The 26,550-nt window shown below is 41.2% G+C and overlaps 1 protein-coding gene across 4 annotated transcripts in view; it reads right to left on the bottom strand.

The window, feature by feature from the left end:
* The window catches only part of PRKCA (protein kinase C alpha), a 145,634-nt gene that overhangs the window by 27,786 nt on the left and 91,298 nt on the right, over window positions 1–26,550 (bottom strand). For 2 of the 4 annotated variants that reach the window (XR_007906269.1, XM_051797667.1), the window contains exons 6-9: window positions 17,435–17,591; window positions 17,206–17,340; window positions 16,325–16,421; window positions 7,046–7,075 (exon numbers count right to left, since the gene is read on the bottom strand). Coding sequence is in view for 3 of the 4 variants with exons in the window: in XM_051797667.1 (XP_051653627.1) it covers window positions 7,046–7,075; window positions 16,325–16,421; window positions 17,206–17,340; window positions 17,435–17,591 (419 nt within the window). In the remaining variant the exon portion in view is untranslated. Of the gene's footprint in view, window positions 1–130; window positions 155–7,045; window positions 7,076–16,324; window positions 16,422–17,205; window positions 17,341–17,434; window positions 17,592–26,550 lie in introns of all 4 variants that reach the window. The other 2 variants (XM_051797668.1, XM_051797669.1) reach the window with 2 other exon arrangements.

Raw genomic sequence — 26,550 nt, 5'->3', positions numbered from 1 at the left:
CCAGCTTGCAGCAAACCAACCAGGAAAACAGAATGTTAAAGAGAAATTAGTCTGCACTGGGAGCAGAAAAGTTAATCTAAAAAGAAAACAAGACATGCACATCATCTTACTTCCTCTGGTTTGGACGCACCTTATCTCGGCCAGTTCTTTTACCCTGAAACCACAGGTGAGAAATAACTTATATATTCAGCCCAAATTCACTTCTCCACGGAGTATTACAGATATTACAGTGTGTTACATTGGAGAGTCTCTTGGAATTTGGCATGTGCTTTTTGGAAAAGATATCTCAGGTTTTGCAGTAAAAATGCTTTCAATTTATATTTAATCTAAGAGTAACAATTATACACTTAATTAAATATGAAAAAAAAATCTTTCCAAAACTTAATGAGAAGTGTGATGCAAAGAAGAAACAGAAGTGATTTAGGGAATAGGAATTCATCATTGCAGTGAATTTTTAATCACAATATATATTCTCATTGACTCTTTCCATAACTTTCTTTCTGATTTCTCACTGTGAAGAAACTCTAATAGGACAAAACAATAAATCTGAACATTGGCTCTTCTGCCCTCCAGTTACATCTATATTAGAGAATCTTACGAATTACGAGCAAAAAGAGACCGAATTGTTAATTTTCCACATTAACCAACAAACAATAAAACTTGTGAAGAATTTAAAAGAACACACACAATTCACTTTCCTACCCTGGGTCTCTGTGGTGTAATGAGCTACCTGACATGATGTTACTGCTTTAACACCTTGTATCACCCACCTCCACCACTTCTCCCCTGCTGCTGTTTGCAACACTCAGCTCGGTGAGATTGGCTTTGTTCCCACATGGAAAACGAACACCAGGAGCCAAACCTGCCCAAACTTGCAGCCACCCCCTGCCATCCCCCAAGCACAGCTCCAGGAGGGAGAAACCCATATCATCTCCCAGGAAGAGATAATCAAGCCAAGAGCAGGCTCTGTGTGCCGCTCACTAGGGGAGGTGTTTCTCGGTTGTCAGGGCAACTCACTCTCAGTGAGTTCCCAGATGCCGACAGGATCATGCCTGGGACCACATTTCCGAGAGGAGAAAGCGATAAATGAAAAGATATTTAACAGCAGTGCTGAATTCTCATCACTTGTGCAGAGGTGCAGCCACACCCAGCCCGTCCCTCTGGGATTTGCTCCACTGACACCTGCCCAGGAGGGAAATCCAGAGCTTTGCTCCCCCAGCAGCAGAGTCGTCTGGAGACTCCCAGCTGTGCTCCACATGGAGCAGCATCCCCTCCCCATCTTCAGAGCAGGTTCCACCCACCAGCCACTGCTCTGCCCCGGCAGTTGCATTCAGCTGGGAATAGTGAATGAATGATGGAGCAACAGAGCACAGAACTGCTCAGTCTCTGTTCCAAAACTCCCAGCTCGAGGGCCAGCATTCCAAGGACTGACTGCACAGGCTTTATCTTAGATGATTTGGGTTGGAAGGGACTTTAAAGCTCATCTCATTCCACCCCCTGCCATGGGCAGGGACACCTTCCACTAGCCCAGGTTGCTCCAAGCCCCGTCCAACCTGGCCTTGGACACTTCCAGGGGTGGGGCAGCCACAGCTTCTCTGGGCAACCTGTGTTATGTCCCAAGAACTGAGATGTATGGAGCAGCCACGTCCCCCTGCTGTGATTTAATCCCTCTGCAAAATTTGAACAAAACCCCTGCTCCTCACACTGCAACAAGTTCTCATCAGTTCTTTGCTAGACCCCAACATGCTCTTCAATTGTCACTGGGTGATGGAAGCAGCCATCTCATTCTAACTCCCCTTGAGCCAAGGTTTCTGCTCTTAATTCTTAAATGAACCCAAAGCCATTGCAGAGCAGCAGGTGACACTGAAAATCACTTGTAGAAATGGAAAAGTGAATAATGAGAAGCAGGGAAGGAACGTTCCAGTTTCACTATTCCAGCCCAGGAGGTTGCAAGTGTGAAATTAATGCTCAGTTCTGCCTGTCACTACCTGGACACTACATAAGAAGCACCAGAGCAGCTCAGCACTCAAACAAACCATAGAAGATGTCACTGACAGAACCAGCAAAGCTCATACCAGGGATGGAAAAACTGAAATAACAATTTATCCAAGTCCCAAGGGAGGACCCATTCGGGTTTCCAGTCATGTACAGTCAGTGAAGATTTTGATCAGTGGATTGAGGCATTAGCAAGCCTTTAATAAAGTAAATAAAACCAATAAATCTCAAGTCAAAATCTGGAGGAAAAACCCTCCCATTCAGGGAAATTCTCTCTGTCATTGTGGCAGCTTGTTTCTTACATTATTGCATTTCCAATTCCATGTAATTATAGATGCTATGATGGACTATCAATTTCCTAGTTTATACAACTTAATTATTATCAGGATGCTGAGAATCTGAAACGAGCAGAGTCCATTTCTAAGCCCCAGCCAAGACCTAATACTTCACCAGACCGAGGTTTAATCTTAATACCATAACCTAATGCCAGCTTATAAATCATTAGCAGGGAGTTTTGTAGTCATGGAAACAACACAGAACAGAGAAAGTTAGAGCCTAAATTCCAGCTGATGGAGCAGCCCAGCAGCTCTGAGCAGAGAGGGGCTGGAACCAGCGTTATCTTGGTCCAACCCGAGCTCGTGTCCTCACTGTTCAAGCCAACAGAGGGAAGGAACTTCCTTGGCCAATTTTTTCCTACTAAACCTGTGCTGAGCAATCTTGAGAGCTGCTTTTGCACTAAATTTTCCATAAAACAGAACATGGACACAGTGTCTGGCTCTTGTGTTTCTCCCCTTGGCGTTACAAACGCTCGCGAGGGCGGCGGCTTTTCCCATCACACGGTGCACTCTCACCCCTGTCACAACCAAATGAACTGATGAACTAAATCACAGAAATTAATGTATATACACATATTTATCCACATAAAAAGGAGCAGGAGGCTGGAGATGCCCACACAAGACATGGCAGTACACAAGGAGAGGTGATACCAGGGACACCATCGAGGATCCACAAGGTTTTCAGCCACGGATTCCTTGGTGGATTTACACTCCAGCAAGACTTCTCTGCAGCAAGGACAACACTGAGGAGATGTAAAAAAGCAGAAAGCTGCTTATCTGCACTCTTAGATTTTTCATGGTGGTCATGTCACTGTGGTGAGTTAAGACCTAATCAGTAAAAAGTGCAATCCATAAAAATGAAAATGCATTTTTGCTTCATTAGCTAAACTAGTTACTGAAAAAAATAGTTAGGAAAAAATTCCTATAATTCCCACTGCTAGGAAAAAGGCATGAAGGCAAAAGGGATGTTTCATAAAAATATAAATGGGGTGGGTGATAAAACTCTGCCTGGGAGTTAAATATGGACTATTTTATGTCTTTAATTTACTTTTCCCCTCATTTCCTCTCCTGTTTCCCTTAAACTTGTGTCATATTTACCCTTTTGGTTAATAACAGTAAATTTATTGAAATTATTTGCCTGAAAAAATGAATGTTATCAAAACAGCTTTTAATTTACTGAGTTTATATATTTCTAAATATACACATACAAAACGTGGATGATTTCCTTCCTTTCAGGCCTTTTGCTGGAGCCAGTTCAGCTCTGGGAGCTTTTCTCTGTTCTTTGCTGACCTCTTGTGGTTTCTTGCTCTGAGGAGAAATTATTTTCTCCAGCTCCACATTGCTAATTGGATGTTTACTTGGGATAAAGGCAAAAAGAGAGTCTGAAAGGACAAGACAACAGTTTAACACAACATCGAGCACCCCAACAGACCTCGTTTGGGGGGGTTTATAATCAATTTTCCAATTGATTCAGTATTTTTTTTTAACTTTTTGGTGTCACTGGCTAGAAGTTAAAACTATATGAAATACTTGGATAGGTGATTTCAAAAAAATTCCCGAATTTGCCAGGCAAAAAATTGAGGTAAACATATCCCTTAGAAAATGTAGACAACTAATTCAAATGGCTATGAAAGACAGTCACTGGAAAAAGGATATATCTATCCTAAGATAGGAATTTGAGGGGATATTGCCCTGGACAACGAATAGATCTGCCTGTGAGCCGTGAAATCTTGAGAGGGAAGAGTTTCCAGTCCCCATTTGGCACTGTCAACATGTTTAATCTGTTTAATAATCCTGTGGCCACCTGAGTCCATTTTGTTTTCTGCCTTTATTGCCAAACACGCTCTGCCCTGCAACAGAGCGGTGCCTAACGAGGAGAAATGTAATTAAAGAGGCTGCCTAGGAATAATATTCAAGAATTCTTGCAGAAGTATCCTGTGGTAGTGCTAATAAAAACCCCAAACAGCAAATAGGATGCTACAACAGCAAATCCCAAAGTGTCAAAAAAGGAATTGCTTTTATATATGCTCCTTCATTTTTTAATTATGCAAATTACTGCTAGTTTTCAATCTTGAGTGTGGAATTTGCTTTTAAGCATAAAACTCATCTCAATATGGGCAAAGAATAATAAAATTCTGTTCTAAAATAATTTTTAAGGACTTTCTACCTAATCCTAGAGCAAATCCCTGCAATCAAACCCCCCCAGGCATGCAAAGCTGCAGACCAGGACTGATTTTAAAGCCTTGGGAATTGTGTATCCAAATCTTAAGGTACTATGAAACCATTTATCACACACAAACACACGCACCCAAAAAGATGAAGGTGTTTTCTGCACGATGTTGAGAAATAATCTATTTAAATATACACTTTGCAGCGGAACAACAGCAGGATAAATGTGTGATCCTTCCCAGCATCTGATTATTCCATAATCAAGTTTTTCCGTGCTGCCTGACCTCGCTCTCAGCAGCCCCAGCTCTGCTATGATGTTATAAAATCAGTTTTGAGTGTTTTACAGGTTTCTAGCTCAGAACTGTGGCGTTATCCTGGGGAACACAGCCTTCCTCCTTCAGCTGCTCCTGCTGCTTCCTTTCAATGCCAACCCTGCACACTCAGGCACACAAGCTCCCAGCAGCCCCACATAAAGTGATTACCTCCAGCATCATTCCCAATCATTCCCAGAGCCGTGTGATGGTCCCGCAGGAGGCAGTGACACCTCTGAGCTGAGGTCAGTGCTGCCAAGTCACTGCCAGCCCCAAGGAGAGGGGGGATTTGGGATGATCATAGAATCACAGAATCAGCTGGGTTGGAAGGGACCTCCGAGATCATCAAGTCCAACCCCTGATCCAACCCCGCTGTGGTTCCCAGCCCATGGCACTGATGCCACATCCAGTCTCTCATTAAAAACCTCCAGGGATGGAGAATCCACCACTTCCTGGGCAGCCCATTCCAATGGCTGATTACTCTCTCTGTAAAGAAATTCTTTCTAATATCTAACCTAAACCTCCCCTGGCACAACTTGAGACCGAGCCCTCTTGTCTTGCTGATGGTTGCCTGGGAAAAGAGACCAACCCCCACCTGGCTATGACCTCCTGTCAGGGAGTTGTAGAGAGTGAGGAGGTCTCCCCTCACTCTTCCCCAGGCTGAACAGCCCCAGCTCCCTCAGCCTCTCCTCGTAGTGATTCAGTGAGAAAAGACACATCACAAACAAGGAAGCTTTTTTTCCTCCACCCCCTCCATGAAAAAAACTGAATTCTTGAGCGTCCCCATCAGAACAGAGAGCCAGCTTGCTCTGTTGGAATTCATGTTTATAATTCACCAGCACTAAACATGAATTTTTTGGAAGCAGCAGCTGTAGGAAACTCCTCAGCCCTTTTTTTTTGGGTGCTTTCCTGTGGTGGAAACATGAATGGACAAGGACTTCTGTCAGGTTATATCAGTGCACTTCAAGGCCTGGATTTTACAGATGAAGTGACAAAACTTCATATCTATCCCAGATGCATTTTCTCCTTTAAAAACACACTTAAACAGAGAAAATTCCAACTTCCCAGCATGAAACAAGTTTCACCAATGAAACCCCCATGCAGTTTTATTCTCAAATAAGAAAAGGTGTAAAGGATTGAGGAAGGACAGTCCTCTTCTGCACAGGCCTTTCTGAGATGGAGATATCAGATAAAGAATCAAGGTTAAGAAAAAGTGTTACTGATTGCATGACAAATGATTATTGCATTAGGAAATATTTGGCAGTGACAAATGGTCTTATTTTTGGATTTTTCTGGTTCAGTATTAGAATATTTGTTAAAATCATGCATTATTAATATAAACAACTCTTCAAACATAACATTTGTTTTTTAAATTAAGTATTTTAAGCTTCGAGCTGTAACATGTAAACTGCTCTAGGTCAACTTCAGCTGTAAAAATACTATTTGAAGATGACAATGGCTTCAATAATCTTAGATTCCTAAAACAGTTACAGCTCAGGAGCTTCAAATTTTAATTCAAATTGTAACTTAACCAATGTATAAAACTTCAAGTGTGATTTGTGTCAGTGACCTTTGCTGTAATAAAGCAAGATAATTTGTCAGAGATACATGCAAATATAAAGTCCACACATGTATGTTCTCAATGCTGAGATGTAACTTTTATGGCAACAACTGAGTGATGTGGTGATTAGTGAAAAAAGCAAAATGGGAAGGTAACAGGTGAATTGGTATCTCAGGTATCAGAGCATCTGTGCACATGATAATATAATAATCTCTTATGATATAGCATACTCCAAATAACACAGAGCAATAGATGTAGTATGTTATACCATAAACCATGCATGCTGTAGTATGCAAATTTATCTACTTAAATATACAGTGACCACGAGCATTATTTGATCTGTGAAAGTCATTTAAAGTTCCATGAATGTCTTTCAAATTAAAGATGCACCATTTTCCATTTTCCATGAGAAGGTGGCATTCATTTAACTCATTCCTTCAAAAAGAAAGGCACACTGCATCTGCTCAGGTTGGATGACTGCTTTTTGGTAGTAAAATCTTAATCTGGGGAGTATTTTGTGACAAATCCATTTTTTTTTTAAAGAAAACCTTTAGCTGGGAGAAAAACAAGTGCATCCTTAAAACATGCTGAGGATGAAACTGAACTTAATAAACTTCAAACATCAGTCAAGAGGGTTGTGTGAAGAGAAGGGTGCAGGAGAACACCAAAACTACCTTGAAGAAGTGGATATTTACATGACAGTCCTGGAAGAGACAGGAAAGGGAGAAACACTGCCTGGTTAGTAAGGGCTGGCACAGCAAAGCAACCACAATTAGTAGCAGAATAAACAAATACAGACACAGCAGCGGGAATACAAAATGGACACATCTGTTAAGCACGGAAAAACCACACAAAAAAAATAAATTGGTGTTAATTACCCTGCCAGGGAGGAGCAGGGACAAGCACAGCGAGGGACAGGTCCTCACACAGCTGCTCCTCAGCTTTGGGCACATCCTCCCCCCTCATGCACGGGACATTCCTTGGGGAAACGCTCCAGGTGTGTCCAGCTGTGGGGAGCCTGGGCTTCACCAGCTGGTGAGCTCTGACAGGGCCACAGCACTAAAGGGTTTCTTGATTTTTTTTTTTTGCCTTGTTCTGCAACACACATTTAACCTTTACAAAAAGGGATGAGGAAATCCCTCCCATCGATATGATTTTTTACATATATTCTTCACCTGAAATCACAACACGCTGCCTGAGAAAAGCCTTAGGGAAATCAGAGGCTGATCCGAACAGAGAGCAGAGATTTATGCCATCTAGTTAAGAAATGTCAAGTTTTCTAGTTTGAGCTCTGGTGAGTGGATGGGAAACTTCCAGATAACTGCATATGGGAATTCCCCATGCCAAACTATAGCACAGAACAGATGGAGTCATCTAACAGCATCTCTATAATGCTGCAAACTATTCTCTAATGATTAAATATGCACAATTTAAAAATAGGAATGAGTGCCATGGCCAAAAAAAGCAGCTCTTCTTTTTATATCTCTATATGCATAATGAGAGTGGATTGATGTGCCAGTGATATTTTGGCTGGTCATGATTTCAGTGTAGCTTAGTGTCTGTTTCCCGAAAAGTAAATTTAATCTTGTAGTTCACAATTTGAAGTGTCAGCAACATTATTTCCCTTCTTCATGTCACCTTCCCTGACCTGCCTGAAGTTACAGTTATTGCTTCAAAATGGGAGTTATATTGGTTAGATACAGATTGGAAGAGATCATATCTTTCATTTATTAAAAAAAAAGAGTAAAGTAACTGTAGTATAAGAGCTCTGGGGCAAAAACATTGCCATCCTTCAAAAACTCAAAAGAAATGTTTCCTTCACAGCCCTTATAATACTTTACAGAGAGACCTGGAGAACTTAACCCACAAATTAACAAAATCATAAGTTCCTCTACAGTTTGCTTTATTTTGTTTTGTTGGGGGTTTTTTTGAGCGAAAAATTAATTAATTAAATTAGAAAACTCATTGGGTTTTTAAGAAGCTACTGAAACAGTTCCTGGAGTCTTCTGCTATGGCCCTGGCTGTGCAACTGCAACATTTTCACCCAGCCTCCAGCTTAGAATCAAGACAGCTCTAGGATGTTCTGGCCACTGATTAAAGGAAAGAAAGAAAATGCCCCTTTGACCTAAAGTTGCTGTGAATATCAGGAAAATGTCAGATTAATCAAGACAGTCTGGGCCTTCTCCTTTCTAATAAAGCAGCCAGAAACTGCTTTAAAAACTAAAACTAAAGGGAGTGTTGAAGATCTAAGAAATGCAGGACCTGCAGTGAAACAACTGAAATGAGGTATTGGTGTTGAGAAAGGAAATGATAAATAAATGAAAGAGCTTTTCTTTAACATTAGACTATAACAGCAACAGAACTCATCAGAAAGCTTTAATTGTGCCTTGAAATCTGGGGACATTTTCAGGTTCTGTTTAACACCAGCTGTGCTGCCACAAAGAGAGACCTGGTGGTGTAAATCCATGGGAGCTCTGTATGCACAAATCCAGACTGGGAGAGGGCACTGCTTTGTAAATTCACGTCTGCACAAGGATTAACACACAAGTTTAGTCAAACAAAGCACTGCTCTGCATCCTGGAGGAGCTCAGCAGCAGAAATATCTGCAGCTCCTGAGTCACTGGAGAGGTCCCGGGTATTTATAACCGAGCCCGATGACCAAGCTCCACATCCTCCCTGCTCTTATATTTCAAATGATAAGGCACTTTAAAAGACATTTGCTTTAGGATCATCCTAATAGTTATGTTTAGAAGCACTGAGATGTCACCCAAATGTCACCACTGACTGAGCACTTCCAGTGCTCAGATACAAAATCCACCCTGTTCTGGACTCTGCTCCCTCCCCTTATGTTGCAGGCTGGAAAAGGACACAACAGGTCCAGCTTCTGTACAGCCTCCACCAGCATTTCCATGGGTCAAGGCAGCTGAAATCTTGAGCACAAACACCACTCAGAGGTGGCCTGGGAGGTGGATGTGGATTTGTGTCCCCAGGGAAGCACCATCAGAATGGTCCCACACGGATCCCCCCAGTGGGAACAGCAGCCTCTCTCAGAAACCAAGGGAACAATTTCGTTCCTCTGAAACCCACCCAGAGCTACACTAGAGGAAGTAATTAGAACAAAAGAAGATGTCTGATATGTGAAGATTATGCACCAGGAGGACCATTGCATGTCTTCCCCACAGAGGCTTTAAAATGAAGATTTTAGGAGCGGCAACAATGTGCTTGGATCACTCCAATTCCCAAAGCTGGGTGTAGTGACTCACACTGCTCCCATCACTCAAGATACCTTGTGCTCAGTAAATGTGTCCACGTGTCAGGATTACAGCTGCTCTGGCCTTTGTTTAATTTAAAAAAAAATCATTTCAATGGACCATAACTGCTTTATTTTTAATAACATTTCCCGTGCTGGTGATGTGGAAAGAAGGGAACAGAGAGAATAACTCACCAGCCTACTTTTAAACCACTATTATTCTATTATTATTCTATCAAGAAGTGCTTTACTAAGCAGGAAAAGGAAAAAAAGGCTTGACCAAACTGAAATAACTTTCTACAATAGAAGTTATACAATTCACACATTTCTTTTCCTCTAATACAAAAAAAAAACCCCAAGGAATGATGCTCTAAATAGCAAAAGCATCTTACTGCCCAAACCACAACCTGGTAGAAAAAAATACCATAAGGTTGCATTATTTCAATATTCTGCTTTTTTCTTTGCCTAGTAAAATACTGCAAGAAGAAAATAAGTATCCAACAAAGAGTAGATGCTGCAGTCAGAAGATTTGCTAGTTTGGGTCCATGGAGCCACCTGGGACTGTTGGGAGTTCCCATGGCAACCTCAGCACGGACAATTATGGAGCAGCTACAATTATTCTGAGGGAGTTGCATTTTGAGATGGCCACAAATAATCCCATTCCAGAGAGAAAATTCACAACCAAAGGTTAAAACCAACCGAAAAATAGTGACAGATTTTCTCCTGCCTCCACTTCCTACAGGAGTATATTTTTATCTCCAAATATTAATAATGATGTATCATGTATAAATCACTGAGGACAGATTTGATAACACTGCTAAATGAGCAGATAATGGATTTGTAAGTTCTAGTGAGAGGTGAGATCCAGAAAATACGTAGATTGAATAAAATTTGTTGTGTAGAAAACACTGCACTGCACCCCTGCATAACACACCTCACTTTTTATATTATGCACAAGTTCATATAGATAACACATTGTACATAATAAGAAAAATCCTGGCAATAAAATCAAAAAGGTAAAAAAGCACCATCCTCTTCAACTCTTTCTTTTCCAAATTTGGTCCCATTTGTTGGATAGGGCAGAAGTTGGGTGTTAATTTTTCAGCTGGTTCAGAGGTGGCAGAATGGGTCATGAGGAAACTTCTCACGACAAACAGGTTTCTTCTGTTCATTTACAGATGTAAGCGAAGAGAATTTTTGAATCTATTATTATTTATTTATAATCTTGCATGGCTATTTTATGGTAGATTTACACTGAATAAATGACTTAAAGAATCTGTGCCAGAAGGTCCAGCAAGTGAAGCAGCATATCCACGAGATTTGTGTGGCTAATAACCACACTTAAATAAGAAGTCTGGGTGGTTACAGTGATATGTTAAGAAGGATGTGATGGGATTGTGTAAAGAGTTTGAAACCAGTGGGAGCTTGAGGCCCAGTCTCAAGGCTGTCTGTTGAAATCTAGATGCAGGCAGATATTTTTAAAATTCTGATTTAAATGGGAGGTTGTAGCGACTGAAGCACGGACACCCTTGCTGGTCACAATTGTTTATTATTTATTTCAAGCCTCTATTTATAGAGGAATTAGTTTCATTTCTGCTCTGTGAGCAAAGCAAAGCACCTTCAACCTATCAACAAGCAATACTCGGCCCTATAAAATTACAGTATGCACATTTCTACCCATCAACAACTAACGTCCATCTTTACACCTATCAGCTTCCCACATGCTTTCTTCTTTTCTTCAGTCATCCTCTTGTTCTGGGTCACACGACCTTTGGCTCCAGGCACATTGTAGACACTTCCTCCCACCTTCTGCCACATTTTCTTCCGTTCTGGCAACGTCCTCTGCTTCGGTAACCCTTTAAGTTCTGCTCTGGTCCACGATCCTCCACATCTCACTGAATCTACATGGGTTAGTAAGGCACTTGTTGCTAAGCTAGTAGCATTAGCTTCCTTTGCAAGCCAGTAGCCAAGTTTATTTAGAGAGGTTAAAGCATGTTCCTGCTATAAGGCTAGAAAAGAATCTTTGCAGTTGGTTCCAGAATCAAACATTTGAGTCACAATTTGTGGAAAATTGGCTTATTGATCTTTTGCCTCTGCTGAGTGGAGTTCTGTTCAAGAGTAACTCATTAGGGTGAAATAGCGTTAGTTGCCCAAAAGCACGGGGACCCCCCACCGCTTTTCCAGGGTTGCTCTTCCATACTCATTGCCCACAAATCAAGAATAAATCAGGTAACCTTATTGGGTTATTGCCAGGGACAAACCCTGGCTAAGTGTTTCGTTACACCATAAAGAAGCACTTGCATAAATCCCTATGGGAGAGATGTGAAGCTCGGGTTGATTCGCGCGAGGACCTGTGAAAAAATTAAGATAGAAACATGTTGTAGCTTGTAAAGTTCCCAAGATCCCTAATTCTTGTGGCTCAAGGAGCATGGTTGGGAAATCGTTCATTCTGTACAGTTGATTCTGGTACCAGGTGAATCTGCAGTGCTTCGGCTGCTTGATTTTGGGTTTGCTACAGTTACCTCGTCCCATTTGGTCGTACAGTGATTCCCAACGGGGTGTGTTGCTGTTAAAACCATTTTCAAGAGACATTTCCAATCACGAAGAACCAACACATAAGAAGTACTTAACACTTCTAAAAAGGAGTACACACGGGGTGAGGAGATACTGCTTTCTCTTACTAACTACTGTAAATCCTTTATCATCTCATAAGACAGGTTATGATACGTAGGAGGTTGTTGTCGATATATAACAGGACAGGCAGTTACAAATTCCAAATCACCCGCTGCTAAAGCCTTTTCTCTGCATTCGTCCCATTTGTTTCCATAAATATTTCTGTGCCCATTCTGGGTTTTAATGAAAGGAGATAATTTTTGTTCCGGTTTGTCTAACCCCGGATCAGAAGAGTCGTCGGAGTCAATGTCAGATTCCTCTTTCAGGAGGGTGGAAAGGCACATTTGTGGGAGTTTGGGCAGCTTGCAGCTGTTTTTTTCCTCAAAGGGTTACTCTGCACTCTTAGTTTTGTCCTCTGTCACAGAGGAGCAGGGGGGTTGGAGTCCAGAGCTGCAACAGTTTCTGTCTCTTTTTGAGCTGCTTTTAAAGTAGCCATCAGCATACCCCATGTAGTTAAGTGTTTGCAAGCTGCAGAGTCCCCAAGTCCAGCTAGCTCACAGAGCATACGACCAACTCGTTGCCAAGTTTCTATTTGGAAAGTCCCATCTCTTGGAAAATCAGGTAGGTCTAAAAAAATCCAGTCTAAAAGTGTGATTAATTTACGTCCGGACACTTCTCGGTTTTGCTCTCGCATAAGGCGACGCAAAGAATCCAAGCTTTGCTTCTGTTCCTGGGATATTTTCCCCCCCATCTTTCCCAGCTGCTCACCTGCCTTGCTCTCCTGCTTGCAGTTGGGAGATCGCTATGGATGAACGTCTTCTTTCCTGCAGTTTTGCTGAAAAGTCCCTGGGACCTCCTGATGGCCCTCCTAAGAACGTGGGGAGGGGGTGATGAGGTTTTTCTTTCCTTCTCTCCTCAGAAACGGTGGCATTTATTTCACTTTTGCCTTAACTCAGGCAAGGCGTGTGTTGGAAAGGCTCCGAGGTCGTTTTGTTCTCAGCCTGGTCATTGGGCTGTTTTCTGGCCCTGGCTTGCCTGTGCCCTGTTCTGGCCCCAGCCCGGATGTGCTTGGATTTCCTCTGAGAGGCTTGACCCATCTGCAGAGGAACTGTTTGGGGACGAGGTCGCCCTTTCCCTCCTCTGCTCCCGTGTTTGGCAGCGGTTTGTGCCCATCGATGCAAAGGGAAAAATCCCAGCCACAGCCAGTCACAGCCAGCGTGAGTTCTCGTGAGAAGAACCCCTTTTTCCCCTTTTCTTTTTCCCCTTCTCATTGTGTGTGTGGGAATCTCCATTTTTCAGCTCCTCCTGTGCACCGGGGCCCTCACATGGCGATTGCCAGAGCCCAACACACCCCCTGCCCACCGTGGTTAGAAATGTGCCAAAAAGCAGAAAGCACCAAATTACTTCCTTTTGAGGGGGATTTTTAGGTACAGGATTATTGTTTGGTTGGTTTTTTTGTGTTCTTTTGTTGTTCTGCCAATACACATATATCCTTTAACAAAGGGCTGTTTGGTTTTTTTTTTTCTTTAGCCATACTTCCTTGATTGAAGCCTCTTAGTTTCAGATTTACAGGTGCTTAGAGGGAGGAGTTTGGTCTTCCTCATAACTCATCCTCCTTAGCAAAACACTTCAGTCTCATTAAACTGAGACATCTATCTATAATTTTAATGTTCCTGACAAACTCACTCCCCCAGCAAAATGGCAGCCAGGATCTGCGATCCTCTTCCTGCAAGGTTTCAATGCTGATTTTAGAACAGTGGCAATATTTATTTAGATGATGTCATTAAATCCCAAATAGCAGCATATTTCTCAGTGCTATCTACTTGTTCCTTAGTACAGGGCACCTAAAATAAAATGCCTATGTAAGCCAGAATATAAATGATAACAGAAGTAAGATAAAAGATGATCAGAGTCAGCACCACTTATGTGCCACACCAGAATAGCTAATAAGTTAAATACCACCATTCAGACATCTGTGCTGCTAATTTTTAGAAGCCATCACAGTGATGCCCCTTGAAACCAAGTAAGAATTTTACTTGGAGGGTCCTGCATCCCTCTGCCCCTTCTCAGGGTGGTAAATTTTACAAGAGGGCAAATGGGTGAACCTGAATCCTTTTGCCATGTAACACTGCATTATCCCAGCCTCGGTCTCCTCATAATTACAGGGTTTGTTCACACTCATTTATCATCACTATGGTTTAAAACTGTTCATTGTGCACCTGGGGAAATCACAGTCCTGGAGACACCATGTTCACTGAAGACCTATTCCCTTCCCTTGATTAATTCAGTCACTCAAACAGCAACAACCAGGCTACTCCCAGAACAGGGAGAGCCTCAAATACACAGTGCTGAGGCTGAACTAATTAGACTTTGAGACAGACTAATTATTTCTGAGGCAGAGCTGCCCCTATGTGAAGCTGCTGTTTCTGGGACCAGGTCCAGTAGCTTTACCCGATGCAACCTCTCAGGATTTCTCCTCCACTTCATTGCAGGACACAGATAAACCCTGACTGTTTCTCCTGCAACCAATGTATTTACTGTAGCATGAAGAAAAAAGCCTAAGAGGTTGTAAATTCAATATGCAAACATACTGCATATAGTACCTGACCTTTTTAAGTGGACAATTTTAGTGATTTGTCTTCATGCTGTCTCTGACCTGAGAAAAACCAAGTAGATTTCTATACCTGTATCACCAATATTTAAACACCAGTTCCAGGCTCTGTATAATGCACAGGGGCATGGAAGGGGTGGACAGAATTACTTTTGAAGCTATTCTTTATAGGGAGGATAAAAAATAAATATGATCTTGAACAGCAAATGACCTAGTGCAGCAAAATAAAATCACACCGGGTCAGATCACAATTGTAAAGAAAGGAAAATGGAATGGAGATTGAAATACTTCTCAAATGTATAACAAAAATCATAGTTCATGCTGCAGACAGGAGTATGGGAGTTGATCCAAATGCATTCACAAGAAACTGCTGCACCTTTTCTTTTTCTTCCTTGAAAGTTGCACATGTGCTGTTTTTCCTCACTTTCTCAGGTTAACCCATCTTTTATAATAACAATGGAGAATTCTGCCTGATGGTGAACATAAAAAATTGCCATTTCAGGTTGAAAGGAGCAGGCTTGTTTGTTTATGCACAGCAGGTACATTAATCACGTTCTGGATAAACAGCCTGGCTGGGGCTGGAAATGTCCAACCAGGAAAAGGGAATCAACAGTGCAGGTTGGGATATTTCAAATTCATTACTGTGTGAGCAGCTGGAAGAGCAGCCAAGGGAGATGAGCTGAATCCAGCACAGCCATCAGCAAACCCCCTCCCTCCCCAGGCTGTACCTGCCCTGTTCCTGGGGTTTGTGGTCAGCAAATACTTAGCTGAAGTCTCAGCTGTAGTTGTCACAAGAGGCTGAGTTGCTGGCTGAGTGTGATCATTAAGGAATTACTCCTTTGTATGGCACAATGAGGCTGTGCTTGTGGCTACCAACCCCTCCAGTTGCCACCACAGAAGGCAGGACACTGTGGAAAGCATTGCTTTCCTCTGGATTCTTTTTTCTATACACAACTACCAATACCTCTGGTCCTTAAAAACATCCTCACCCACGCTACAGAGATCAGAATTTCACATGAAAAACTTCTGCAAAGATCACGAGACTTTAAATTATCAGTAATAATTACAAGCCTTTTGTTAAAACACAAGAACCTACACTGTTAAATATTCTAAATATGTGGTTTCTGAGAATTTCATTTGTCAAATAACGCAGATACCAGTGATAATGGCTGGAAGATTTTGCAGCAGGTATTAGAAGATATTGAAATTATTACACATGCTTGACAAAACATATTTTAAAATATCAACTTAGAAGTGTCATAGCACAGAAGCTGAACTGTCAGAAAAATGATGCCACCGCTGAATTAAACCATTTGGTCCAATCTTCAAGGAAACCAAAGTCACACAGTGCTGACACAGGAACAGAAGCAGTAGCACTCAACCATATGTATGTTTTAACGGGCTTTCTTTTTTGGAATAAAGTGAAAAATTTCGTAATAAAGTGAAAAATAAGTGCAATATACAGCTTTTAGCCCTCACCTCAAACTTCTGCCGGAGCTCTGCATTTCCATCTTCATCAGCATCTGGAATTGGAACATTGTAATATTCACCTTCTTCTTGATTCAGTAGCTTGTACCTGTGGAACATTTGAGAAAAAAAAAGTGACTTTCCAGTTTTATTCCTGTTAGATTTGAAGCCTGATTTAGTGTGATTATATGATTTGTTTTGTGTGTGTGGTTTGTATCAGTGTCACAGGCAGGTAAAGAACTGATCTCAAGGACCTAAAGCAAACTCACAAATAGGACATATTTAACATGAAATCAAACCTTTAATCCCAAATTACGTGGCAAGGCAGTTTAATGGACAAGGAGATTCTTCCCACCCATCCTGTGATATGATGGGAGACATCAACCCTGGAGAACCTCTGTCTCCAGTGCTTCCACAGCCCTAAAGAGCTGTCTTTGAAGGAATGTCCTTTTTCAGGAGATGTGGTGAGTTCTACCCCTTGCTTGGTAGGTAATGAGATGGCATTTTATGAAATCAGTTTCCATGCACTTTGAATTTGCAGGGCTATATATAACATGATACACTTAGTAATGAATACATCGTATTTGAGATAAAAATAAAATTCCTATCACAAGACTATGTACACAGAGCTGAGTTTGCAGCAGCTCCTGGCTCCAGTGGAAGTTTCATGAACACCACAAAAGAAAAGCAATCCTTTCATTATCCTCCTTATATATATATATATATATAGCCTGTATTTCCTAGGTTTAGTTGCACTTTCAGTGAATTTATAGCCTGAAACTCAGTGAAAAACTCAAAAAAAAAAAAAAAAAGGTAGATGGTGTTGAAGAAAAAGACTGATTTAAAACTTTTGGTGATATATTCTCTCCTTCTCCCTTGTCTGAAACTCTTACCATCCACTGGCTGGCATTTTCATAAGCTCTGACACCCCGAATGAAAGAGATCCCATGAAATCATTCCTGGTTGTTCGATCCCAGTCCCAGACCTCGACAGACAACCGGCGATCTTTGTCTGAAGGCTTTAATTTACTAAAAAGGAGAGAAATAGAGCAGTTTCCAATGCAACACTGAACAAACAATTGAAACCAGGCAAAGATCCTGCATGAAATGGTGTTAAACTCACAATGTGAAGGACTCATTCCAGTCTGGATTCAGAGTAGAACGGATGGTTTTTGTTTTTTGTTTGCTTTCGTTCTTAGGGTCTGGGATGAGCTTCAGTTTAACATAAGGATCTGAGAGTCCATTTGGATCCATGGGAATGAGGTTTTTTGCTTCTCTCACTGTCAATATAAAAAAAAAACCCAGCTTGTTTGTACAGGATTAGACATCGCTCATAAACGCAATAACATGTCAAAGCAGAGTTATTGAAAGATGCTGACAAATAAATAAGACGTGAAAGCCACTTGTCAGACTTGGCATGGAAGAAACTCCTTGCTGTAAAGTGAGGTTGTACTGGGTGATATTTGTCAGAATTGTGGAGAGCAATGACAGGAGAGGAGTGATTCACAACCGACACGCAGCTCCCAGGCAGCGTTTTCCTGCAGTGGAACGATTAAATACCCAAATCCATCACTGTAATTTTTCTAAGCAGGTACCAATTCTTTTATTTCCTCATCAGTCTCAGGTCATACAACGACAGGAATATCAGCCAAAAGCTGTAAGGGCAACAGCCAGATCACAATGGATTTCAGAGGGTCCATTATCTGATATGATCCCCCTCTGGAAGGTTTTGAACACTGAATTTCCCCTGGATTCACAGTTCATCAGCTGTCAGAGGGAATCCTTGTGAACATTATGCCATGACAGCAACCAAAGGAAAAACACAGGGAAGACAAGCTGAACTTCAGCTTCGCAAAAATATTAATGTGGTTCCTACTTTTACAACGTCAAAAGAAGAAATAAAGTGAGTTATCTCATGTTGCTCCTGATCCCCAAAGAGTGAGAGACCCCTCAGAACCCACAGGTCAGAAGTGCAGGGGAGTGGAATATCCAATGGAAGAACAAAGACAGCACTGCCCTCCCTCTTGTAGCCACATGAGTAGCATTTCTACATCATGGAAGGTTTTATTCTGCTGCACTTTGGAAGAAGAGGTGAATTTTCCTCATGTTGGGAAACCCCATCCCACCCAAAGCAGCTGGGATAAAGCTGGGGAGGGAAATTTGGAGCTCACAACTGGGCATCTCAAATCATGCTGGGAGCAGCAATCTCTGGGCTTGTTCTGGACAGAAAACAGCTTTCATTCAGGAATTCCTTTGTGACAGCCATAGTTTAAGACTGGAATTGTTTCTGGAAGGACAACTGCAAGAAGCTTTGAGGGTGACACGGTTCCCAGGGGATGAAGAAAGTCACCAGAGAGATTATCCTGGATTGAGTGTCCTCAGCTTTCATTCAGGAGGGCTTTTTCAAATTTATCTACCTAACTGCAGAAATCTAAAAGGAAAATTAGGAAACATCAACCTTTAAGCCGCTTAATATTTCTCGATGGAAAATATTTCCTGCAAAAATTTGAATTTTAGAGTCAGAGCTAATGCAAAGAAAGAAAAGAAAAAGACTTGTTATATCTTCAGCAACAGGTTAGTTACTGTTTGCTCAAGGCATTCTTCTCCTCTTCCCCCAGATTTAAATGGCATTTTCATATTATAAATAAAAAATCCTTCCCAGGATTTCAATCTGTTGTTTCCCAGCATGGAGGCTGAAAGGCATCCAAGGAACACAGATATTTTTTTTATATATAGAATAAGAAGAGGACAGTTTTTGGGCAGCAGGTTTTTATTATTGTGCTTTACCAAAGGCCAGGGGAATGAAAGATGGTGGTGTTGACAACACCCCTGTTGTAAAACAGCACTGATTTATAAACCATGGGATGTTCTGCTCCATTCCCTACACACCAGGTGTACTATCAGGGTGATGGAAGCAGCTCTAGGCTGACTGTCCTTGCAGGGGATGGAGAGAGTGTTTTAGTGCTCATTGTGTTTTTCCAAAGGTCACAACTGCCAAGTGCAAACCTACTCCTGAGCCCCTGTGGCATTTGATGCAGGATGTAGAGGGAAATTTTCTTTTTGGGAGAAAACCCACCAGTGCAACAGGAAAAAAACCCCATAATTTCAAACAGTTTGACCTGCTCTGTTTATTTAATGAGAGATTATTAGGTGTGGTAGAACAAGTTGGAAGGAAGAAACACCAGACCTAACTGGTACCTTATATCCAAAATAGCTGTGGGAAGAAGGCAGTGTCCAGTGATGTGAGTTACTGATTTGGAAGACACTACTTTATTTGTCAAGATAATTCTCATGCAGAACAGATACTCTGAGGTAAATTAATCAAGGAAATTAGATCGTGGCTGGAAATGAATCACATGAACTTGACCCAACAGTTGATACTGATTAAGTTTCTTAAATTTGTGGTTTTAAAACTACAGACAGAAAATGCTCATGGGTTAAAATTTTAGAATAAAGGGTAATCTGTTCACTAAGTTTATTGCTCAAATAATTATATCAGAAAAAAAATCACTGTGTTTTAAAAGAACAGAACAGAAACATGCATCTTTCTTGCAAATCATTTCATTTTTAGTTTCCCACAATCCCTGTATGAAGCTGACAGGGCTTTGCAACTGGGGAAATGACAGTTTTCAGGCCAGGAAAATTGTTTCCACTCTCGTTTACTCTCAGTTTGCCCTTTGAGGGTCTTCACACCCAGTGGTCAGCTGGAAAACCATTTGTTCTCAACCCATGAAAAAAACCCAACCCACCCAATATTAAAATTTAGCATGCTGAAAGCCATCTTCAAATACACTTCCGAGGAATAACACTGAGATTAAAGGACTTATTTTAGCTAAGTGTTTACAATCCCAAAGGGACCGAGAACCACAAAGCGATTGCGGGATGAAGTGACAGCTTTCAGTGCAAGCTTCTTTCTCTCATCCTATATTTGGGGTTATTTTGGGTTTTTTTGTTTTGTTTTTTTTTCAGTCTTCTTGTGCAGGGTTCTTGTGACTGCACTGCCAGGTTTGGCACATGAGCTGTTACTTCAAAATCCACATTCTCATTCTTTTTTTCTATCCTGTAGTTTGACATAAGTGAGGAGCAGAACTCTCCACATGTTCTACAGCTTCCCAAAAATACACATTGGGAAGTTTGTCACTAAAATCCCTTGAACAAAATGGCTTAATTTGAACATGGTATCTTCAGACTGAGCTTTTAGGTTTCAGTTTTACCTGGAGAGGCTCAGTGTAACAAGCAGAATTTTAAGCAACAGGCTGGGTGGACGCAGAGACATCCTTGGAAGCTCTGCCATGGAGAATTCCCTGGAGAAAGCCATCACTGACCAGCCTGGGTAAACCTGCTGAGCCTAGAAAACAACACTGGCAGCAGGAGGCCACGGCAGCATGTGTAAGATTGCTTCTTTCTTTTGCAGCACACACAGAAAATGGAAAAAAACCCCCCACCTCTAAATATAAGAAAGAGAAGCTCAAAGATTAATTGGGAAGGAAAGATGCAACATGTACTAAATACAGGCTGCAGACAAAGTCATTATCTCCCTCCTTGTTTAAAGATATCTGGCCCATTTGTACTTCTGTCTGCATAATTAATACCCTTAGACATCCTTTTCCAACTGACTTAGCACTTCTTTTCCTGAGGAAGCAGCGTGATGATACTTGTGCTGAATGGTGCTTATAGAGAATTAGCATCCAAGTGGTCCATCTCCAAGGGTGCCCTATTTTTAACAGGATGGGTCAGGTTTCTCTAAGAGGATTGACATGAAGAAGAGATTTCCCCTCCCCACAAAAGGCACCATCTCTTGTGTGGGGGTGAAAAAGTGAAATGAAAAATAATTCCCTGAAAATAAATCAACTTAGCTGTGGCTGAGTGGTGCCATAACTGTAATGACAGCCAGCAACCTCTTGCTGCTTGATAATTATTAGTTAATTAAACTCAATGCTGTGCTAGGGATGCTACTCTAAATGAGAGGTGGTTGAAGTGAGGTGAAGCGGAGCATAACTTGGGTACAAACCTAAAATATAATTTGTTGGTTTTCTGTTGTAACTATTAAGGATGATAACAATCTCTGTACTGAGCAAAGCAGCTGCTACAAGTTAAATTTCCCAACATTTTGTCCAGATTGGACTCTTAATGGGGACTGAGAGAGCACACAGATGAACAGACAACAAAGAGAAGTATATACTGAATTTTAACAAATCCCACCTTGCCCAGGTTTTCCTTCTAAAAACAGAAATAGGGAAAAAATGTGCCATTTTCCTCCTTGTTAATGAAGGAGAGATCCTAAATGTCTATTCAGCAGAAAATGGAGACTATTTGATGCCTGTCCTGTGGCTCTTCTATCACGTGCTCCTTCTAAACCAGCAGTATCCATCCAGGAGCCATGCCTGGAACTGGAACACCCACTTTCCCAGGAATAGTATAAAGATATAAGAAAACACAGATCTTGTTCTTAGGTATTCATACTTTAAATAAAAATCTAAATAAAACAGAGTGGGCTGGCAGAGAACAACTGACATTTGATGCAAAGAGAAGAAATACAGGCAGAATTCTGAGGAATTCAGAGAGTGGATGACGAAGCTGAAACTTTTTCCATGAGATTGGATAGGTCAAGCCATATGCAGTTATGGATTTATAGCTGCCTGTGGCACCATCAGATAAAATTAGTCATGGGAATGAATAAATAAATGTTTCTGTCCCTAGAACAAAGCTGGATGATTAGCAGCATGAGTTTACTCAGTTCCTTTTCAAGTGAGTCACAGCTACCTTTTTCCTGAATTCCCAAATGTGGATAATAAACCAGTTTAGTGATCACAGCAACCATTTTGTGCCAATCTTTTACCCCCCACAGGCAACTTAGATGAGCAGAAATCTCTCAACCACATGCTAATAGCTGCTTTTAGAAGACAATTCCAGTCTCCAATGGTCTGGCCTGGCACAATATCCAGAGAAATGAAGGAAAAGGGAGGCTGTTGTTAGCTCCAAGAGTTAGCTCCAAGTTTCTGTCTTCACACAATAAAGCATTAGTAAATTATTCCATAATTCTCACTGCCTCCTGAAGAACATTCTAGCCTAAATCCCAGTGATTTGCCCAGTTTTCAGATGACTTAGGTGAGTGACAGAGGATCTTGTATTCTCAGCCAAGGAACTTTCTTCCCAGTTCCTCCCTGCACTCCCCTTAACCACAGTTCAAAAGATTTACCCATTACTGAAAATAGTCTTTCTTCCAATTTGTGGATTTGTACTCTCTGTATGCAAAATCCAAAGCTGCCTCCAGAACTGCTCAGCTTTCATTAAAGATTTATTACGAGGTTTTAATAAAACTCACTGAGTGCTTCCTTTCTGGAGCTGGTTGTGACTCACATGTACAAGTGGCTCCGAAAACAAATCCTGCTTTTCAGACAATTTCCAGTTTCCATGCAGTTCTCATCACTAAAAGGGTTTTCAGATATGAGACTTTTCTCTATTCCATACCTACTCCCCTGCCCAGGTAACATTTCTTTTCATGTCCCTCCTGAGCCCAGTGCTCCCATTACCAGAGCCCTGAAAAATGGCAATATAACGAGCCCTTGCACTGCCCAGGAGATGTACAAGGTACAGATGATTCATTTCCTTGTCTAGAACAAGACAAAAAATGAACCAATTTCACAGGACACTTTATTTCTCTCTATTTATTAAGATATCCTCTCCTACTAACAAAAAAATGTAACATCATCCCTAACGCTGCTTTCCAAGTTCTTGTGCCTGCAATAGGTTCTCTGCTTTCAATTTGAACTGGAAATCTCACAGGAGCAATTCTATTTTATTTTTAAAATAAGATTATCTTTGTAAAAGTTATCATTAAGCACCACTGGGTAGGACAGCTGCTTAATGAAACATAAATCTTAACACAAGATGGATCAAATCGTCTGAAAAAGGATTCAGACCATTACATTTCTAATTTTATCTGCATATACACTTACCTAAATATATAGGATTTAGATAATATTTCTGTATGCATGTAGATGGCCATTTATGAAAAATTAATGTTCTTTTTAAATACCATGCATTGCCTATTTCTTCATGGTAAAGTAAATTTAATGACTGGAATGGGAAGGAAACTTTCTGTTGTTATCAGGGCTGGCATTGCTAAAGGCACAGCTTTTCCTGTAATGACTGCAGCAACCCTGCAGATTCTGGGAATGTCACAAAAGAGATATTAGTGAAGCAAACCATGAGATCCCTGTTTTTTGAGACATTAATAATGTCTCCCACGTGCAAGGAGTTATTTGGGATCCCTTTATAGGCATTTGGTACTAAAAGCTGGTCAAATATTGAGAATATTCCCGTATGCTCCCTTTTAAAATCAGTCGCAGATATTAGGAAGTCAATGCTAACAAAGACAGACACTGACCTAGAAAATCATAACTAAAATTATTAGAGTGGTGTGTGTGGTAAGACTTTTTATAGAAACAATTTTTATGAGACTCAAACGTGCCAAAATTCTCCGAGTTTGTCTCCCCAGCTTGTCTGGGCAGAGGCTCCTGCCCCCGTTGTCCCCAGCAAGCAGCGTGACAGGCCATTAATATGCAGAGCCAGAAGGTGGCTCAGCATTCACACACTCCTAAATAATGTGGAGAATGCACAGAGGGGAGCACAGAACTCCCGGGGAGGTTATTGTTGGAGAGCCTGCTCTGTGCTCCCAACCTCTGCAGGGATCACTGCCAGCCCTCCTCTCCTTCCAAATGACAGGAGCATCACCGAGGAATGAAACCAGATTTTCTGTATTCTTGAAGCTTAGAAAAATAGATTTAACCCCCCCCCTGAAAATTCTGGGCTGTGTCTATGTGTGTTTTAACAAGGTTTATGCAGCAGGGGGGTGCATTGGCTGCCAGCAAGTCACTACCACCCTGTCCCTAAATTGGTTCTTCCCTGTCAGCTGCTGTCACATCCAACTCCCAGCCAGTCTCAGGGCACAGTTTAGGGTCCCAATAACGTGGCAGCTTTTTATAAATCAGTGCACCAAATGGGGTTATTTTTCTCACACGGGTTATTGTTCACTCGCTATAAAAATAATCCCAAATATAAAATTGAAACAAAAAAAATCGCAACTGTGATTCAACCACCTACAAACTCGCCCTGAATTATAAGATGGGTCAAGAGGGAAACATAAGAGTGAAAAAACTTGTAGCACACATCAGGAGGAAGAAAATTCAGTGCAAAAAGCAGAGATTAAGAATAGCAAAAACTGCTTTATTATGCCTAAGAGCAAACCCCCCACGTCAGTCCAACCTATGAAAGGGTCACGAACTCTGTGATTTCAGAGATAAGCAATTCAGGAGTGTTTCTATAAAAAGAAAACTACCCCACTGATTTACTTCAAGTGCAATAAATTATTAATATTCAATGCAACTCTCAAGCAAGCAGCTCAACCATTGAAAATAAACCACTGATGTTTAAGAACTTCAACGAAATGAGCACTGAGTGGGGCAGATTGAACAGCCCTGGCAAGATGGTGAGTTTTGGCAGAGTGTAGCAATCCAAAATTCCTACTCATTTGTGAAGAAGTGTTGCAGGATCTCTACAGTTCACACAGAAAAAGCTGCATGTCCGTGTTTATGCACCTGGATTGAAGATCTGACCCAGTTAACTGGAATTAAGTCTGTTTATACATAGGATTGAATCATTCCCACCATTAGTTCAATTCAAAACCTGCCAACTTGGAGATTTTAGATAATCTGACTGAGCCACTGGCCAGCCCCACCTGGCAGAACCCTGCCTTGCCTCCTTCCTAGAATTCACTGGGGGGAAAAAAAACCAGTCCTATTTACAACATTCCATCAGGAAAATGTCCTGGCTGGGACTGGGAGGGTTGAGATGCCCATGGCAGCGATTTGCAAGGTGCCAACCCCAGAGCACGTCTCCATCGAGCAGCACAAATGTTTTGCATGAGATCAAGGCTGGCTGGGAAGGAACCAGCAGGAGCTAATTAACAACCAAAACAGGACGCAGGGCAGGGATATTGAGGAATTCAGCTGGAGCAGTTCAACACCTACAGAGTAATTCCTTTGAAAAAGATTCAGGCAAGGGCTCAAACCAAACAGCCAATTGTCGATTATTTTTCCTGCTGTTCCTAAACCTCCTGGACACTTAATTCACCTCCTTTCCCAAAGCTAAAGGCAGTGATATTGTGCCTGGCAGCTCTGGGAACTGCATATTCTAACAAAGGTTTTCTCAATAAATATTTTAGAAGCAATGACATTCTAGGAGAAAATTTTTGCATAGCAGTGTGTCCATGAACTACCTGACAACTGCTAATTTCCTTTTCAGTTAAACATGCACAAAAGGCACCTGAAATGTCATTTGGGCTTAGTCTGTATGGCATTTTTTTATTTAAAGAAACAAAAAAGCAGCTTACTTTCAGAACAACTGTCACTTTCATTTAAAGAAGTTTTCAGAAAGCTTGGAAATGTTGAGAAGCCTCAACCACAACAACAGCCCTGTAATTGTTTTATACATAACGAGGTTATAGTAAACATTTTTCTTGTTGTCCAGAAACCTACTTAATTGTAGGATGGAAATGTTTTATTTATAAACACAACAGAAACAGCATTTGCCAAGTACACTGACACCAAAAAGAGCAATGAAGAAAACCTAAGAAATGTCTGCAACAATTTGACCACATCCATATCTCAGAGAAGACCTTTTCAAATAAAACTGTGAACTAAAAGAATCCTTGTTTGTGTAATCGTTTTACAGGGCCTTGGTACCACAGAGACTTGTGACAAATGTTTTTGTCCCTAAAAGGATTATAAACCCACTGAATCATCAGAAAATAAGCACATGTTATTTGTCAAATTATGTGTATTACAGCAGAAAGTTTGAGCCATATTTAAGAACCTTGCTGCAGAGCGGCCTAGAATAATGCAAACATTACATTTTGTCACTTGGATGATTTTCAAATTAATTCTCTCTCATGGTACAATTGCTTTTAGAAGCTGCATCACCATCTCTGAAATGCCTCACCACTTTGTGAAACCACCTTCTGTTAATGACAGTACCTTGGACAAATTTCCCCTCCCACGTCGACAGGAAGCGATTTGAAAAGTTAAGCTACAATTAAGCACCACTTGGGATCTGTTCTGATCCTTTCTAACGAAATTTTATCCAACTTCTTCTTTTCAATGCATTTTACAAGGTCTGACAGGAGAATATGGAGGCATCTGGATTCAGAGAGAACAGAGCCACAGAGAATACAGTGCC

This window comes from Manacus candei, unplaced genomic scaffold (genome assembly GCF_025592945.1).
Source record: "Manacus candei isolate 608988 ecotype Guabito, Panama unplaced genomic scaffold, ASM2559294v1 h1tg000047l, whole genome shotgun sequence".
In the NCBI taxonomy this organism is placed as follows: Eukaryota; Metazoa; Chordata; class Aves; order Passeriformes; family Pipridae; genus Manacus; species Manacus candei.
This window is presented reverse-complemented; position numbering and strand designations above follow the sequence as displayed.